This window comes from Leptodactylus fuscus, chromosome 8, assembly GCF_031893055.1.
Source record: "Leptodactylus fuscus isolate aLepFus1 chromosome 8, aLepFus1.hap2, whole genome shotgun sequence".
In the NCBI taxonomy this organism is placed as follows: domain Eukaryota; kingdom Metazoa; phylum Chordata; class Amphibia; order Anura; family Leptodactylidae; genus Leptodactylus; species Leptodactylus fuscus.
Genome location: NC_134272.1, coordinates 29,633,248 through 29,650,210, shown reverse-complemented (window position 1 = coordinate 29,650,210; position 16,963 = coordinate 29,633,248). Strand labels below are relative to the sequence as shown.

Below are 16,963 nucleotides of genomic sequence, written 5' to 3'. Positions count from 1 at the left end.
AAAAGTCATTATTTTAGCCTAGCGGAAACTCTTGACCTGATGGTGACAGCCGGATCACTTTGTGTATGAGCCCATTGAAACTGTCCTCACCCCTCTAATGTCTGCCAGAAGCCGCCAATGTGACCGGCATAAAGTACACAACCAGAGATGAGTGAATCCTTGTGGTATTTAGACTGCGGAACAGATGTGCTGTAGAATAGTTCTGGAGACCCCCACAAATCCCACATAGCATTTGTCTATTTATCTCCATTTCGTTTTCCTTTGAAGAAACCAATATGGCAGCCAAACCTCTCTGGTCAGCAGGATCAAGCTACGGCCACATCAATAATCCAGCCAGAAAGTATCTTTGGAATTGGGCAGTCTCTAGAGCTTGAAACTGAGAAATGCATATCTGGGTTGCCTCCTTTTTTCAGATGGTGTGAATTTAAATAAACAAAAGCGATTTTTCTAGTAGAGCGCCAACTTATGTTCTTTCCACATACTGCAGTGATCTAAGTTTACATAATAATCCAAACCTTTGTCCATGTAAAATGTAGACTATCAGATATGAGCCAAAATATCCCTGAGTGCTGTGCTTGCTAATGCAATATTTCAGAATTGTGCAGAAAACTTTGCTTTAACCCCTTCACTGACAGACTAAAGCTAAAAAAATGACTCGTGCTTAATGCAAGTTCTATGCAACAAAGAGAGAGACGTTGGGTCGCTGCAGATCTTGGATACCAAAACGATAGAGATGGAGAAGATCGATATAAAACCCTTGAGCAAGGTTCTGCATTCGGTTGTGATCAAATATCTATGGTCAACTTTACACTTGTTATGAATTCCTGGCCAGCGCACCTTGAACAGATGAGAAAGGGGAAATCATTGATCTCTAGAAAGTACAGGATATGAGCTGTATCTCACAATTTCCCCAGAACTTGACGACCCATGAATGGTCCTTGTTGTGTTCATGGTCTACGAAACATTTCATACATTGTTAGTGCGGGTGCTCACTATAGAAACCAATGAGCTCAACTTTCCCAGTAATTCACACTACAATGACTGCGATACAAACTGACCAAACTACAATGACAAAGCAAGGCTCTGTTGGTATCGGCCCTCAAATATACATTTGGGTGGTGAAGAGGTTAATATCCCCATCACTCTGGAAAGGGAACAATTAGATCCCCCCCTCCCCTCCGCACACACATCCTGCTGAATATTTTTGCAGGGTTGTTTGCTTGTCTAGTAAACTCTGACTGCAGAGGTAATCAGGGTTCTGTTTTACATTAGCCTGGCTGCCACAAAGAGGCTCCTCGAGGATTTCACAAGGCTCTTAAGCTGCTCCGACCTGTGTTTTGTTGTGTATATTGAACTTTTATTGTGCTAAATGCATAGGTTTCTGTATTTTAGGAAGAACACGGACATCTTATAGGTAATTCTTCCCCGGAATTAAATCAGAAATAGAGTAATAAATTAATAGATTTATTAATGCCTACACCAAATTTCTGGTGTAAAAAGAAACCCTTTTTTTGCAACTTTTTAATGCAAGTCGCGCCAAAACATTTTAAGGGCTCATGTAGTGAAATGCAGCATTGTGGAGATAATGCAACGAAAACAAGTTTTTGCTGCATTTTCTTCTGTCATTTTTCTTCCCCTATTAAATCTAGGAAAAATGCTCAGCAGCTAAAGTTTTACAAAAAAATGCAACTTTTTTTCTGCAATGCGTGGATGAGATTAACCAAAATCTCAAGTCACTTTGCTGGTATTGTTTAACAGCAGCATTTTTTCCACACCGATAGGAGCGTAGCTTTTAGGGGTGCAGAGGTAGCAGTACTGGGTCTTGAAGGCTAGGGTGCCCAAAGCCCTTATTATAGAATAATGATACACCAGTAGTGTACATAGCACAGGGTAAGGGGGTGCCCTGTTACAGATTTTGCATCAAAGCCCAGGAGTTTCCAATTACGCCTCTGAGCGTCAGCCAAAAATGCTTGTATTTCAGCAATGTGGAGCTAACTTTTGTTGTGTTTTTTTTTTTAGGCTCCAGTCACATGGGTTTTTTTGTCCCTGAATCCGCATCAGAATCCACGTGGATAAAAAGCCTCCCATTGAAGTCAATGGGAGGCTTTTTGTCCACGTGGATTCTAATGCGGATGCAGCGTCAAAATCAGCGCCAAAAAACTCTTTTCGAATGGACCCTTAGGGCTCGTTCACACAAGGGGGGTTGGGCGGATTTTGGTCAAAACCCGCCTGCCACGACCGCCACGGTCGTGGCTTGCCCCTCCGGAGTCAGCTCAAAGGAATGGGCCGGCTTCGGAGGTTGCTGCCGCCTGAAGAAATGGCAGCTCGGACATGCTGCTAGCGGAAAAAAGAACGGTAGTGGTCTCACTAGACCGGCGGATAGAGAGGCGGATTTTGAGGCGAAATCCGCTGTCAAAATCCACCTCCTTGCCCCCGTGGGAACTAGCCCTTAATTTGGAAACTACGTCATAGCAAGTGATCCATCGACCACACCAGATTTGATATCATTTAAACCAGTTTTATGACAGAAATAATGCCTCACATTCATGCCCTCTACAAGTTGGCCTAGATTTGACAAGGCATATCCTCAAAAATGTTGATAAAAAATCCTCCCCATTAGGTATTGCAATTAAAATTCATTAAATCCACCAAGATCAATCTGTTCTGTCTCATGTACATTATAGTTTTCGTCATTTTTATGTCTTTTACATGAAGCCTATTACCTCTGCTAAACATTGAAGTTTGGGAGGTGTGAGAGAAGAAAGATTATTTGGGCAGATTTACTAATCCCGTATAATATTTAGACAGCATAGACATAGGCTAGACAGTCTGAATATGTGCCAAATGTATCACAGTAGCTCATGCTGTATGATAAATTTAACACATCTTTAGACATTCACGTCTAACTTTATACCACCTATTGGTTGGTTTAGTTTTGCCAAAATTTCTGTGCACGTTGTTGTTCTTAACCCCCCTCTTGCACAACATGGTGTAGTATGCTGAGAAAGCATTCATTGCTCACTGCTGTAATACTATAGGTATTACACAGTCTACGGTCAACAGTTTGATACTGATTTTCCAGCTCACAGACAAGAAAATTTCAGCTCTGGCAGCTTACCCCCTAGGTAGCCATGATCAATACTGATCACAGCATTTAAGTAGCAGGAGGGAGGCCCTTCTTTCACCCCTTACTCCTCCCACTCCCAACAACATGATCGTGGGACTCCAAGGGTGTTGCCACAACATATAGGAGGCCCAACAATGTGCTGATGGAGAAATAAATGTGGTGTACAGCATGCATGCCTTGTTTAGGTTCAAACTGAGATAAAACCCTTGCACATTTAGCTTAGTAAAACCAGAGTCTTTACCCTATGCCCTGTTTAAAGGGGCTCTATCATTGGGAAAAGTCATTTTTAACTAAGCACATACTTGTATAGCCTTTAGAAATGCTATTCCACACATATTTTTTGTATGTAAATCGCCTCAGTAGTTTTTGAATTAGCCCCTTTTTATTCATATGCTAATTAGGCATCAGCGAGCACCCGGAAATCTCAGTGAGCACTCTTCTCTGCTGTGTGTACAGCACAGGCTGCTGCTGATGATGATGACCCTGCTATCAAACACAGTACAGTATAGTTCATAGTATGACACTCATAGATTGAAGACAGTGTGAGCCTATATTATAATTTTCATACCTGATTTTATAAGATGCACAGAGATTTTTTTGCTCCATCACATGCCTTTTAGGATCTGCTTCTGGCATAGCCAAAAGATTCATTATAACCTATAATACATTGCAAGTGTGAATCTTGCCTAAAGCCTTTTTTTAGTGCATCTTTATTTATAAAATCCCATCTGCACAAATATGAATAAGACGTGTGTCTCATCAGTAAGAATGGCAAAATCCCTTAGGCCAGTAGAAGTGGCTGAGATCATTGTTCTTTTAGGTCATCCTTATATTCTAAAGTGACATAAATCCTCATTCACCTAATTTGCAGTTCTTATAACACACACACACACATACACACACATATAAAATCTTATGAACATACAACAGTTGCGTTATTTTTGTTGTGTACAGACAAGAAAACGTTCTCCTCGGGATAAAGCAGCAGGAAGTGTCTCCAAGAAGATTTACTGTTATGTTAAGGGGGCAGTGTGGAGACCTTTCCTGCTGACAGAATGCCCCAGAAGTGTGTCTGTCATGTGCGATGACAACATGGTAAAATGATGCTAGTGTTTCACAACAGGTTCACCCCAGAAACCACATAAATCCACACAACTGCTGAAAACATGTTCCTAAAGTAACCCAAGACATGTATATCGTACAATGATTGTGGCATTTACATTTGGTAATAAAGTCCAATTTACAACAAGAAATATATTATAGGAGACAGAACAGACCTGAACACACAAATACTAAAGCATTTAAAGGGAGTCTAACACCACCAAAACTGCTTCTAAACCCTGTGTATAGTGTTGTAAGCAGCGCCGCACCTCCCAAAAGGCGACCTGAAGCGACCGCTTCAGGCGGCGCTATGCCAGGGCCCCGGGGAGGGCGGCATTTTTGCTTACCTAAGCCAGTCCAGAACAAGCTGTCCTGGACTGGCTTAGCGTGACCGTCACCGAGCAGTGGATTGGGGAGGCCCTGTGTGACGCAGCGCTGCTCCAGCGGCCTTCCCTCATGCTCAGGCAGAGAGCAGGTCCTCTCCCTGCCTGCTCTCTGCCTGCTAACGGCGCTCCGCCACGCCCCCTTTGCTCCGCCCCTTCCTCCGGGGGGGGGGGGGGGGGGCGATGAGAAAGGTAGGTTCACCCCTGGTTGTAAGGATCCAGGGATGCTACCTTGCATCACTTTTGAACAGTATCCATGCACACTGATCGAAGGGCATAACTACCGAGGTAGGAGCAGTAGTGGCTGCCCCATGGCCCGGGACATTAGGGGGTCTGGCAACAGCCGCTACCTATTTTTGTTTGTTTGTGTTATCTTTAATAGGCAGTTACCTGCAGGAGTAACTCCATTAGGTAGCGGGCCCTTTTTAATTACCGATCCTGATTCCTAATCACAGCCGCCGTTGCTTCGCCTTCTGCAGAAGCAGCTGTGAGCAGGAGCCAGTATCAGTAAGTGAGGCCACAGGCCCGCGATCCCCGCTAACACTATCATTATACTCGGGAGGGTCTTTTCAGACCCCTGAGTACAAAAATTGGAGGCCCAGGGGAGGTAAGGTTAACATAAAAAACACTGTTACTTACCTCTCCTTGGTCCGGAAGGCTTCAGGCCTACTTGTGTGATGTTCCAGGACTTGCGTCATTATGCGTCGCGATGCAAGCCCCAGCTTAAGTGACGTCTCTTCCATCATTGAAGATGGCCAAAAGCAGCAGGAAGTGCCCCGGAGCCCAGGATATGTGAGTAACTGTTTTTTATGTTTGTTTCCTCCCCTTTGTCTTCCATTATTATACTCTGGTGTCTGAAAAGACCTCAGAGTATAATAATTGTTCATGGGTGGTCCACAATGGGGCATAATAATGTATGCAAGGGCCACTATGGGGTATAATACTGTGTGTAGGGGCCACTATGGGGCATAATAGTGCCTGCAGGAATGCGGGTGGGGCAAGTTGGTCGGTTGGGTCTTCGGGAGGGGGGATAAAGTGGTAAGGGGGAAATGCGAGGTATGTCAAAAGTTCACCACGGGGCCCCATTATTCCTAGTTACGCCACTGCACTGATTGTATGAAAAATTGGGTGCCCTTACTGACACAATCAGGTTAACGTATAAGGAGCTTTGAAAAGATTTTGGTGGTGATAGATTCCCTTTAAATAGTCCCACAAATCATATAAAGGAAATCAATCACTGCCCCCAGCTACTTAAACCGCTCCCATAGTGCTGTAGATGCTGTGAGTAGAATAAAAATAGTACCTTTCTTATATTTCAGAACCCTAGAGATGCGTAGAAGAAGCACTTTCATTTTTTTTATTCAAATGATGATCTTGGAGCACAGGGGGAAGTTTTCTTCTCTTACTGAGCACTGCTGCATCATCACTAAACACACTAAAAGTGCTTTTCTACACCTCCCTGGGGCTCTGAAACTTAAGAAAGGCACTATGGGAACGGTTTGAAGTAGCTGGAGCAGCAATAGACTCCCTTTAAAGGATTTGTCCCAGACTTAGGATATCCTTAGGATAGGTCATCCATATCAGATAGGTGGGGGTCTAGACTCCTTTTGCTTGAATAAAAGCTGAGCAGAAATACCATGCACTACGCGGTGTATGGAGATGTCGGATTCTGGCTCTGTAGACTGTGCAGATCTGGCAGCCAAGGCAGCTAACCAGTGGGGATGCCAAGTGTTAAACCAACCCCACAATCTGACATTAATGATCTTGGACAACCCCTTTTAAGTTAATAACAAGTTTGACAAAGCATTTTTTAACTTTATTAAGGATATATTATCCCCACACTAAAAAAAGGCTGCTAAAGGAGTCTGTTATAGGAGAACAATCCTTTTTCACATTGGATCATTACATACATTTTGGTCCTTAAGTACAGAAACTAGGGTAGAAAATTGTCACTGTTGTCCAAGGCCACCAATCAGTATCCATCTCTTATTTTCCCGTTGCAGCTAAACTACAAGGCTATGTTCACACATGTCAGAGATGCACATAGCAAATTCAATATGTATTTTACCACAAGTTCCACAGCACACATCTGATACTGACTTTGGAATTTCTGCTTGGGATGATCCGCTTGCATTGTTATGGATCCACATGAGATTTAGCCTTAATCAATGAGGCTTACATATATTCGGCTTATCTACAGACATTTCTGTGCAGAACCTGCAGGTGTAAGGAGCATGCTACTTATTCTCCCAGATTTGGTTTTCCAAAGAAGTCTCTGGTGACGTGTGGTTAGGGTTGCTAAATATGCTAAATATATGAACATAAAGTACGAAACTTAATATTTATGGGTAAGCTCCACGTTTTATATGCGAGGCATGTGAGCGCCCATGCTGCAATTTTCATGTTTTTCTATAAATTTGTACAACTATATTTTTCATTAAGAAACAAATAATAAACACTAAACTTATGTACATACAGATATATATATATATTTTCTAACAATGACACGATGAAGTGAGAACTTCAAGCCTGTCCGAAGAAAGTAGATTTTTGTCTCCCTCTTCTGGCTGCACATGGAACAAAACATTGAACATAAGTATACTGTGTTATCCGTATTAGTGCTTGTGTAGACTGAATCATGTATACAGGGGCATAACTGGCAAAGACGGGGCCCTATAGCAAACTTTTGACTGGGGCCTCCTTGGGTTCCACACAGTATAGTGCCCCTTTTACTAACTCCCACACAGTACAAGCCCCCTTTCCTGGCCCCACATGGCATCAAGCCCACTTTGCTGACCCCAACATGGTATAACACCACCCTTATTTACCCCACATATGGTATATTGTTTCTTTATTGGCCCAATAGAGTATGCTGTCTCTTTTACTGGCCTCCATACAGTAAATGTCTCCTTTACTGGCCCCCTACACAGTATATTGCCCCTTTATTGGCTCTTATTTTCACCTTTCATGGCCATCCTACAGAAACTGCTCCGTTTACAGGCCTCCATACAGTAATGATGCTAGGCCGCAACCTGCTGCATTACCCCAGCAGATTAATGGTTTCTATTTACTTACCAATCCCCGCTCCTGCCCAAGGTCACCTCTGCTTTGCTTTCAGGGGGCCCTGTGCATCACACCTCACATTGCGAACACTGTTCAGCATGGTGTATGGGACCTCCTGGAGGCTGAAGGGGAAGTGAAAACATCCGTGGGCAAGATTGATAAGTAAATAATGGTCGTTATCTGCTGCTGTAATCCAGCAGGTAATAGGCTATAAAAAAATAAAATAAAGCACCAGGGGGCCTACCAGACTCCCTAAATTAGCTGGCCCCATAGTCGGGCTAGGGGACTGTCATTGCATGTATACCATTATTAAATGGGTTTATTTGGGGATTCCTACCTGGAGGGACAAGATGGTCACCATTTAACTACGTTTCCTGAATACAAAGTAATAGGTCTGCAAAGTCACACAGTCAATAATATTTGGTAACAGTCAGTATTACACGTATTATAAGCATGCAGAATGACGTATTTTATTATGGACAAAATTCACTGGTGACTACAAAGAATAGTCGTTTGTCCATGAAAACATCAGCCTCATAAGGTTGCCATAAACATTAGACTTAATCCATGCATTTTTCCAGGACTGGCTGACCATCTAATGTGTCTGAGAGGTGACAGATATTGGGGGAAAGAAGAATTGATCTTTTTGTCCTCAGGGAAGAGTTGTCTGGAACCAATTTTTGCTCTTCACCCTGATGAGAGCACATATATGGTAGGCCAAGTGTGCATGTGCCTGGGCAATGGGGATGGTGGAGAGGGGCTGGAGTGGATACAATGGCTACTAGGCCCTGAAGCCTGAGAAGGTCCAAAGGCCTATCTACAACAGTATTATAGATAGCACCTGGTAAATAGGGCCCTGTTACATATTTTACCTTGGGCCCAGATATTCAAATTACAACTTAGAGCCAACTGTGGTGTATGGTCACCTTTAGATACCAGTGGGTACAATTTAGGTACAAATACAGTCAGATTACAGTAAGTTTTAAAGGGTTTGTCCCAGGAGGATAACTCTGGTCCATTTGACATATTAGACTAACATAACTTTTTTTCATTCTATGCCTGTCTTCTTGATGTTTTGTTGTATGATAGTTGCATTTCAATCACATGTACATATGACATGTCATGTAATGTACTCCTGTGGTCGATGACTATGGGAGCTGCATGACAACAAAATGTCTATATGAACCTACTGCCATCAATGTAATCAGCAAAGCCAGATCATGGTGACCACCACATGGAAGTATTTTTATTTATCACCAGCACAGATGGTAATTTAGGCACAAGGGGGACCTTTGTGACACAGTTGTACAAATACTGTTGCACACTTGTCGGCAGAATGCACAGGCATCAGATCTCAGGCGCATGCACAGTGAAGCCAACAGCGCAGGCTACAGGAGCACCAGAGAGGAGTCCGATGAGACTCTTTGATGAGATCTCTAAGTAAGTATAAAAATTTGTTTGTTTTTTAACATTCCCTCCCCCCGACTAGGCCCCATTCATTTGGGCCTAATCCAGAGCGGAGTGCGTGACTGGATGCCGTTGCACTGCATCGGCATCCAGTCGTAGCTACACCAAATACAAAATTACATCATTTTATTAGCACTGTGCCCCTAAACACTTTAGGTTTTTTTTTTTTTGTTTTTTTTTTATTATTTTTAATCCATCCGAAGTTATAGGTAAATTATTCTCTGAGTGAGAAAATAAAAAGTTACTGCAGATTTTTTTTAAAAAACAACAAAAAAAAGGGCAAATTGTTCAGGGGCCCAGCAGCACTGAAATGAAGGATGCCATGAAGGTCCTCCTTAATAGACATGAGATCACCCTGTAATAACATAATGATTGTCCTATTTAGGAGGGCTGGAAATACAGACATAAAAATATTGCTAAATGAGCCACTATTTTAGTGATACCCCATTATGTTTCAGGACTGTGTTGGTTTCTGCGGCGAACACAACAGTCTGAGCCCCGTCCACTCAGATTAATGTGTCTGCTAATTGTCTACAAAGTGTCAGGCTTAAGTCGGTGTAACCGAGTCATTGTGCACAGACGCGGTGCGGGTGAATGGAGGGTTTGGGGGTGAAAATGGAGCCTCACTGAAACAGGGTCACAAGTAACACCCCTCTCTTTCAGGTGATATTTCTATGCTCTGATAAATCCCAAAGCCTTTTTTCCCCTAACATTCCTGCTTCTCTAGGCTCCATTTCTTCTTTATGGAGACTTTTCAGTGCTTTTCATGGTTATTAAGGCCAGTGGCCCGGTTTATACAGTAGGTCTTGTAGCTAAAGTTCTTGTGAAAGACTAAAAGTAAAGTAAAATGTAAACATTTTATTCTTTTTTCTTTGCAAACTGCAGCCCAAGACATCAAAGGCCATACAGTATTCTACTATAGAGTTATATTGGCTGAGCAATCGGATTTATACACAAGTGGCCAGTGAGGTCATCTGTGCAATGGAGCCATAGGAGCTCGAACATATGGATCATCACAATAGTTCATCATCAGAGATACAGCCTTAAGTTGTGTGCCTTCAGATAAGAATATTTTGGAGACTGTCCAAAGTCTAACATGTTTTCCAATACAACATGAGAATGCTTAGGAGTTCCAATGCATACTAATGGGTTATTGGGGTTATTTGAGATTATAATATTGACGACTCATCCTTAGGATCGGTCATCAATCACTACAATCATTACACCACCAATCACTACAGTCTCTCTTCCCTGTGCTCATGACATCCTGTTCATTGGTCGCATGATGTCTCATTGGGACCATGATCACAGTGACATCACTTTATAACTCCTGTACTGTACTTCACATTGATCATTAGAATTCAGATATTGCATTCTGCGCAGAGATGTCACTGTTTATCCCTGTATTAAGACGTTACTGTATTCATTATCCTTGTATTGTCACATCATTGGGTGCACTTTCATGCATGTAAGAGGATAACAAAACTAATAATATCTGGAATATATTGATTTTGCATTGGGGCCTAGGTATTGTAAGGCGGAGCTGTATGTACCTGTCTTGTAGTTTGGAAGTTGTGATACTCCGGGCCACGTTTCCTCAGTTGGTGTCCCTATAACCTGTAAGAATAAGGTTTGTATTACTAGCAATGCGAGAATAATGTCCTCCTATACAGTAACATTCCCTACACCCTGATTTCTGGCACATCTGTAGGTTCTCTTTAAATCTGGTAGAACATGAAAAATGCGAACATTCATCATCTGATAAATGTAAAGAAGCCAAATGTTCTATGTATAATGCATGATAACATAACATCTAAGAATTGTATAGTTTTATGAGCTTCATTGAATGTTGCCTTGGTTATCTCTCTTTTCCTACTGATTAAAGGTTGTGTTATCCTCCACATAGACCCTCCCCACAAGATTTCACTTTACCAAAAAGATCTACAGTGATGTAAAATGGGTTTTCCATTGGGAGTCCATTTGGTATCAATGGACTGCAAATCGGTTAAAGAAATAAAAGAGCCTATACTCATATCAATGATTCCCTACCTCTCCCGTTTCAATGCTGCCAAGGTCCCAGCTGGTCTCCATTTCCTACTCTTATCTCAACACAGCAGGAAATGCTCAGGCAACCAATTACTAGATGTAGCGTGTCAGGCCTCGTTCACATCTGCGTTTGTATTCTGTTTGTGGGAGTCCACACGAACGGGATACCAAACACACTGTGTTTAGTGAAAGCACACAGAACCCATAGACTATAATGGGGTCTGTGTACTTGCCGCGAGATCTCCGCAGGGAGCATGCGGACAGGAAAGTACTTCACAATCTACTTTTCTGTCCGCATGATTCGTGCGGAGATCTCACGGCAAGCTCACGGACCCCATTATAGTCTATGGGGTCCGTGTGCTTTCACTGCACACCGCTTGTAAATATGTTCGGTAGTCCGTTTGGGGGGTCCCCATGCGGATTCCCCGAACAGATTACCAAACACAGATGTGAACGAGGGGTCACCTCTGCAGAGCAGGAAGTGGAGACCAGTGAGGACCTGGACACCACTGGAACAGCAGTCTCAGGTAGGTGGTGAAATGATTATGGATGATGGACTGTGTAGAGGAAGCTAAAAGGGGAAACCGATGCGCTCCTGATTGGAACCGTAAAATTGGATATTAGTTCACTGTTCCCAGTAAGGGCTAAATCTTGGTATCACGGCAAAGATAGTCTAAATGGGGGTCGCATCCAGCTGGATAACCGGTTGTCTTGAGGACTGTGGCCGCTGTGGTAGTCGTATATGGATGAAGACTAGGCCTCCAGGCTGGGAGGATCTCAACCCCTGGTTTTGGTTACCTGGAGGCCTAGTCTCCATCTACATATGGCTAAAACTCTCCAATTCTCCTGGATTTACAAAAATTTAAAGGGGTTGTCCAGGAATTGGACAAAACCCTGTGGAGGCCAGGTGAGATGTAACATTTAAAAAAAAAAAAAATCACTCACCTGTCGCTCATGCTACATGGTCAGCTGCCGGTGTCTGTTCGGTTGTCAGCCCTGTTCCCTGCATGACCACTAAAACCAGTGGTAGCCTTAGCGATCATTGGGGAGGGACCAGTGACGTGACTTATATATGTCACTGGTTCCTTGTTCATGACAACTGAGGCCATAAGAGTGGTCTCAAAAGTCACATGGGGCTCTGGACTACCAGCTATGAGGGCTGAACACAACACCGGCAGTAACCAACATTGTGGACAGATGAGTATGTTTTTTTTGTTACACATCCCCCACCCTCTACAAGCTTTGTCCAATCCCTGAGTTACATGTGTACCAGGTGTCTGTTCTTTTGATCCATCGGAGGACCAGAAGAATGGGAAAATGGACTGTAAAAGTAGCAGACATGAAGGGAGCCAGAGAGTCCCCTGACTAAAGTGAGGGCCATTGGGGCGGCACGGTGGTGCAGTGGTTAGCACTGCAGCCTTGAAACGCTGGAGTCCTTGAGTTTGGATCCAACCAAGGACAATATGTGGAAGGAGTTTGTATGTTCTGCCCATATTTGCATGGGTTTCATCCCACACTCCAAAGACATATTGATCTGCCTCTGCCACTAGGGGGAGCTTATGCATATTGTCTTACTTCTGGTGAAAGCTGCAGGTAGATATGATTTGGAGGGAACAATACTTTGTCACAGCACTATTATATGTTACCGTAATTCTTTGTATCTCTGCCAAATCTGTAAACATCTGAAATGGTTTTTTTACTGATATTACAGTCATGAATTAAACATGAAACATGAATTAAAAAAGAAAGCATCTCGAGAAGAATTCCAGAGATAGAAAATAGCTCTCGTGGCCATTCAGCTATGTGTTTTATTGCTGCTAGACACAAACCTGACTGATCTGACTGTCAATAAATTTAGCAGAATACCTTTAACATTTGCAGCCTAGGGAGAAATATGAAACCTAGAAAAGGAAAACAGTTGACTTATTGGTAAGGTCTGCCATTCTCGCTTGATGAAGATAAATGATCCTTTTCTTAGCCTAAGAATATACACTCAGTGATCAAAGCTTTCGCCCTATGATGAAGAACCTTATGCTGACTGTGTGGGAAGACCAAGGAAAGGTCAAGCAATAAATAAAACATTTAAACTGATGCTACATGAACAAACAGCGGGAAGCTCTTCTTCCTCTGCACAGGTTCACACCGCCGATCCAAAAATGTCAAGGATGTATTCTGGAGTTTAAGAGTAGTGGCCATTATAATGAAGAACTACAATGATATGGCTAAGAATTAGTAAAATAATTATAAAAAAATTCTAATATACTGAAATAATTTGAAAATAGTGGTTTAAGGTACAATAAACACAAAAAAATGCTGAAAAAAATCTTGCCCATTCCCTTGTTCTTAATTTGTCTCATAATAACATTATACTATTTTGGGAAACGTCTGATGTTTTCAACGCTTTTTATTAAAATTTTTGTCGGAGGCAAAACGGTGATTCAACTTTTTTCCTGCAACGGTGTTCACTGTATGGGAAAAATATTTTTGTACGTTTGTAGATCGGGCATTTTTGGATGTATAATTTCTTTAACTTTGCTTTTTGTTTATTTATTTTTATTTCAAATCTAGGTTTGACTTCAATTTTTATTTATTTATTTATTTGCATTGAGAGGTGTTTTGTGAACATTTTTGGAACATTTTTCTATTAATAGAAAACCGGCTGTAAAGTAGAGTTACACTTTAAACCAAACTCCCCATACAAAGCCCTGCTATCTTTGGCCTGCCATCAGATTAGCAGTAGATTATCCCCTATGTTCTCTGCAGGATATTTACAGTGCTGTTTCAGTGCTGCAGAATTTTTTAAAACCATTTCTAGGTTAAAGGGGTATTCCCATGTACATAATCATATCTATATTTGTAGATAATTAAAAGTTAAACATTTTTGCAAATATAAGTAATTAAAAATTCTGCAGAGTTTTAAAGATTTTCTCTAACTTTCTTAGTGGTGACAGTCTGTTATCTTGAGCGGTTGCCATGGACACAACCACTAATGCAGAAACTTTCTATGGTCTGGGACTTGTCAGGAACCCAGCCATGATTTTCTTATTGTAGCCGGGTTATCAGGCAGGGACACTACATGTATCAGAAGATATCCCGGCCACAATAAGGAAATCATGGCTGATTTTGTGACCTTAGAAAGTTTCTGCATTGGTGGTCGTATCCATCAAGATAACCATAACCGATCAAGATAACAGACTGTCACCACTAAGAAAGTTAGAGAAAATCTTTAAAACTCTGCAGAATTTTTAATTACTTACATTTGCAAAAATGTTTAACTTTTAATCATCTACAAATTAAAAAATAATTATGTAGATGGGAATACCCCTTTAAGTGTTGTGGGGATAAAGAGTAGGCAAAATAGGCAGATGCCTAGGGTGATATTGACAGGACACAGTTTACACAGTGACCAACGTGTGTTTTCCTGTATAACAAAAGGCCCTATTAGGCAGACCAATATTCAGGGCTATCATTGGCAAAAAGCGCTCGTAGAAGCCCTGTCCGATATTGCTGCCAATTGAACGAACGCTTGCTGGTCACCTTAATGTATCACTTATGCAGTGTAAGGAATACAGTGTAGGAAGCCCAACAGCATCCCTGCTACAAGGCTTAGCTCCCAAGTCTTGGGCCAAACCACCCCACAGGCATAGCACCATGTGAACAGATCTAAGTTCACCTTACCATGTGGTCTCAGTCAATGAACTGAAAGCTACTAGGTGGATCCCTTATGCTAATGAAACATTTGGTGTTTGGCAAATTGTAAAAGCAAAAAAGAGAATGTGTGTGTGTGTGTGTATATACAGTATATACTGTATATTATATATATATATATATTATATATATATATATATATACACACACACACACACACACAGGTAAATGTACTGTGTAGGTTCCAACTGCTAACATGAATAGTTCTCTACTTACCGACCATATCTTCTCCAGCTGCTCAAAGGCATCCGACACACCAGAGAATGCGGGGTATCCCTGAAGCATTTCAATAAATATACATCCTGCACCCCTTAAAAGAAAACAGAGGGGACAGATTTTCAGCATCTTTACAGGGTCCCAAACTGTAAATATACAAGCTGATTGACAGGACTCTACCAGTTTTATCAATGCCAACCTGAAGGATGACCCTGATTTATGATGAGATGCATCATAAAATATGGCAAAGAAGACCCAAGACCGCTCAGCAGTTAGACTCCTATATCAGACAAGAACATTTCTCTCTCAAAACTCAGCAATTGGTCTCCTCACTTCCCAGATGTGTACAGATGGTTTTAAGAAGAAAAGGGGTTGCTACACAATGACTGATGGCTCTTTCCGAACGTTTTTGAGCAGTGTTACGGTCATCAAGAGTTTTGTTTTTTTTTTCAAATGAAATGTCTTTCATCTTCTGATATGTGTTCTATGTTCTACTGCATCAAAAAGTTCAGTGTCCCAACTTTTTTGGAATTGGGGTTGTATCTTTTGCAAGAAGGAGAGCGTGTCTTATACAACATAACAGAAAACCCAGATTTAATATCATAGAAGACACTGCTGTAAACATGCCGCATCTTTGGTGTAATATATAGTTTGGGATAAAAACTAGACATGTGGGTTTTAATTCTGATAAGAAGGGGTGTGGTTTAAATGCTCCAAAATAGTACTGAAAAATTCTGGCACAAAGTAAGCCAACTTAAAGGTTTGCTAAAAGTAGACTAGTTAGTCTAAAGCAGTGATGGTTAACCTTTGAGCCCGGTGTGTCAAAAAACCTTAACTTAACTTAGCTGCTTTGTAACGTCTTTTTATAGCCCCAATGCCCTTTTATACCCCCCCCCCCTTTATGACCCCTTTATAAAGCCCACCCGCAGTATATGACCTCCTTTTTTCCCTTCAGTGTAGTGACTGATCATTTTTACTCACCTGTCCATGTTCCAGTCCTGGTCGCCCTCCGCTGTCACCTCCAGGGTGTGCTGTAGCTGAGACTGAAGAACGCCGGGACGCTGTACATAGTGTCCCAACGTTGTGACGTATGTGTAGCGTCCCCCTAGAGGAGGCAGCGGAGGGCGGTCAGTGCAGGAGAGTGAACAGGTGAGTATAAATTATTGGCAACTGCTTATTGCAATAACACAATAAATGTCAATCCTCAGCTTATTGCAGGGGAACAAAGGCACCACTTCAAGCCATTTCTATGTACACCCCTGCTGACAATAATCTAACATGCATAGCCATCTCTACACATACTGGTGTGTTTAGTGGTTGCTTTTCCTATATTTCTTTATGCAACTGATCTAAACTTTAGTTGCATCAATTTTTTTAAATTGTAATGTATAGCTATATTTTTGACCATAACAAAGTAAATGAAAGTAAAGTAAAGTGGACCCAATACAGTTCCCATTTAAGTACACAAAGTAATGTATAATAAATGATTTTAACAACAACGTTGCAAGGGTTAACTGCAGAAGGCAGCAAGCACCTGAGTTGCTAAGATGGTTCCTTTCCTTACCACTCTGCATCTGCTCTGTATTCAATGCCATGGTCCACTGCCAGGATAAAACAGTTTGTGTTATCTTTCATCCTTCTTGCACACTTCATATGTACAGGGAGTGTATGCAGGAGAAAGCTCAGAACATCATTTAGATTCCGACTATGCTTCACCTTCTGTTTCATTTTGCTCTTCATCACCTTGTGTCTATTCATGGTCTTTGCACCTTCCTGCCCTTGAGTATACAATATCTCTACGAAATGCATACAAAGCATACCTGCACTTAAATCTAGAGAGCTCCCTGTATGA

The 16,963-nt window shown here is 41.8% G+C and overlaps 1 protein-coding gene across 2 annotated transcripts in view; it reads right to left on the bottom strand.

Annotated features, from left to right (window-relative positions):
• CDK15 (cyclin dependent kinase 15) overlaps positions 1-16,963 on the bottom strand; it is a 96,981-nt gene that overhangs the window by 44,604 nt on the left and 35,414 nt on the right. For both annotated transcript variants that reach the window (XM_075284340.1, XM_075284341.1), the window contains 2 exons: positions 15,112-15,205; positions 10,695-10,758 (listed from right to left, as the gene is read on the bottom strand). In XM_075284340.1, the coding sequence (XP_075140441.1) occupies positions 10,695-10,758; positions 15,112-15,205 (158 nt within the window). The remainder of the gene's footprint in view (positions 1-10,694; positions 10,759-15,111; positions 15,206-16,963) is intronic.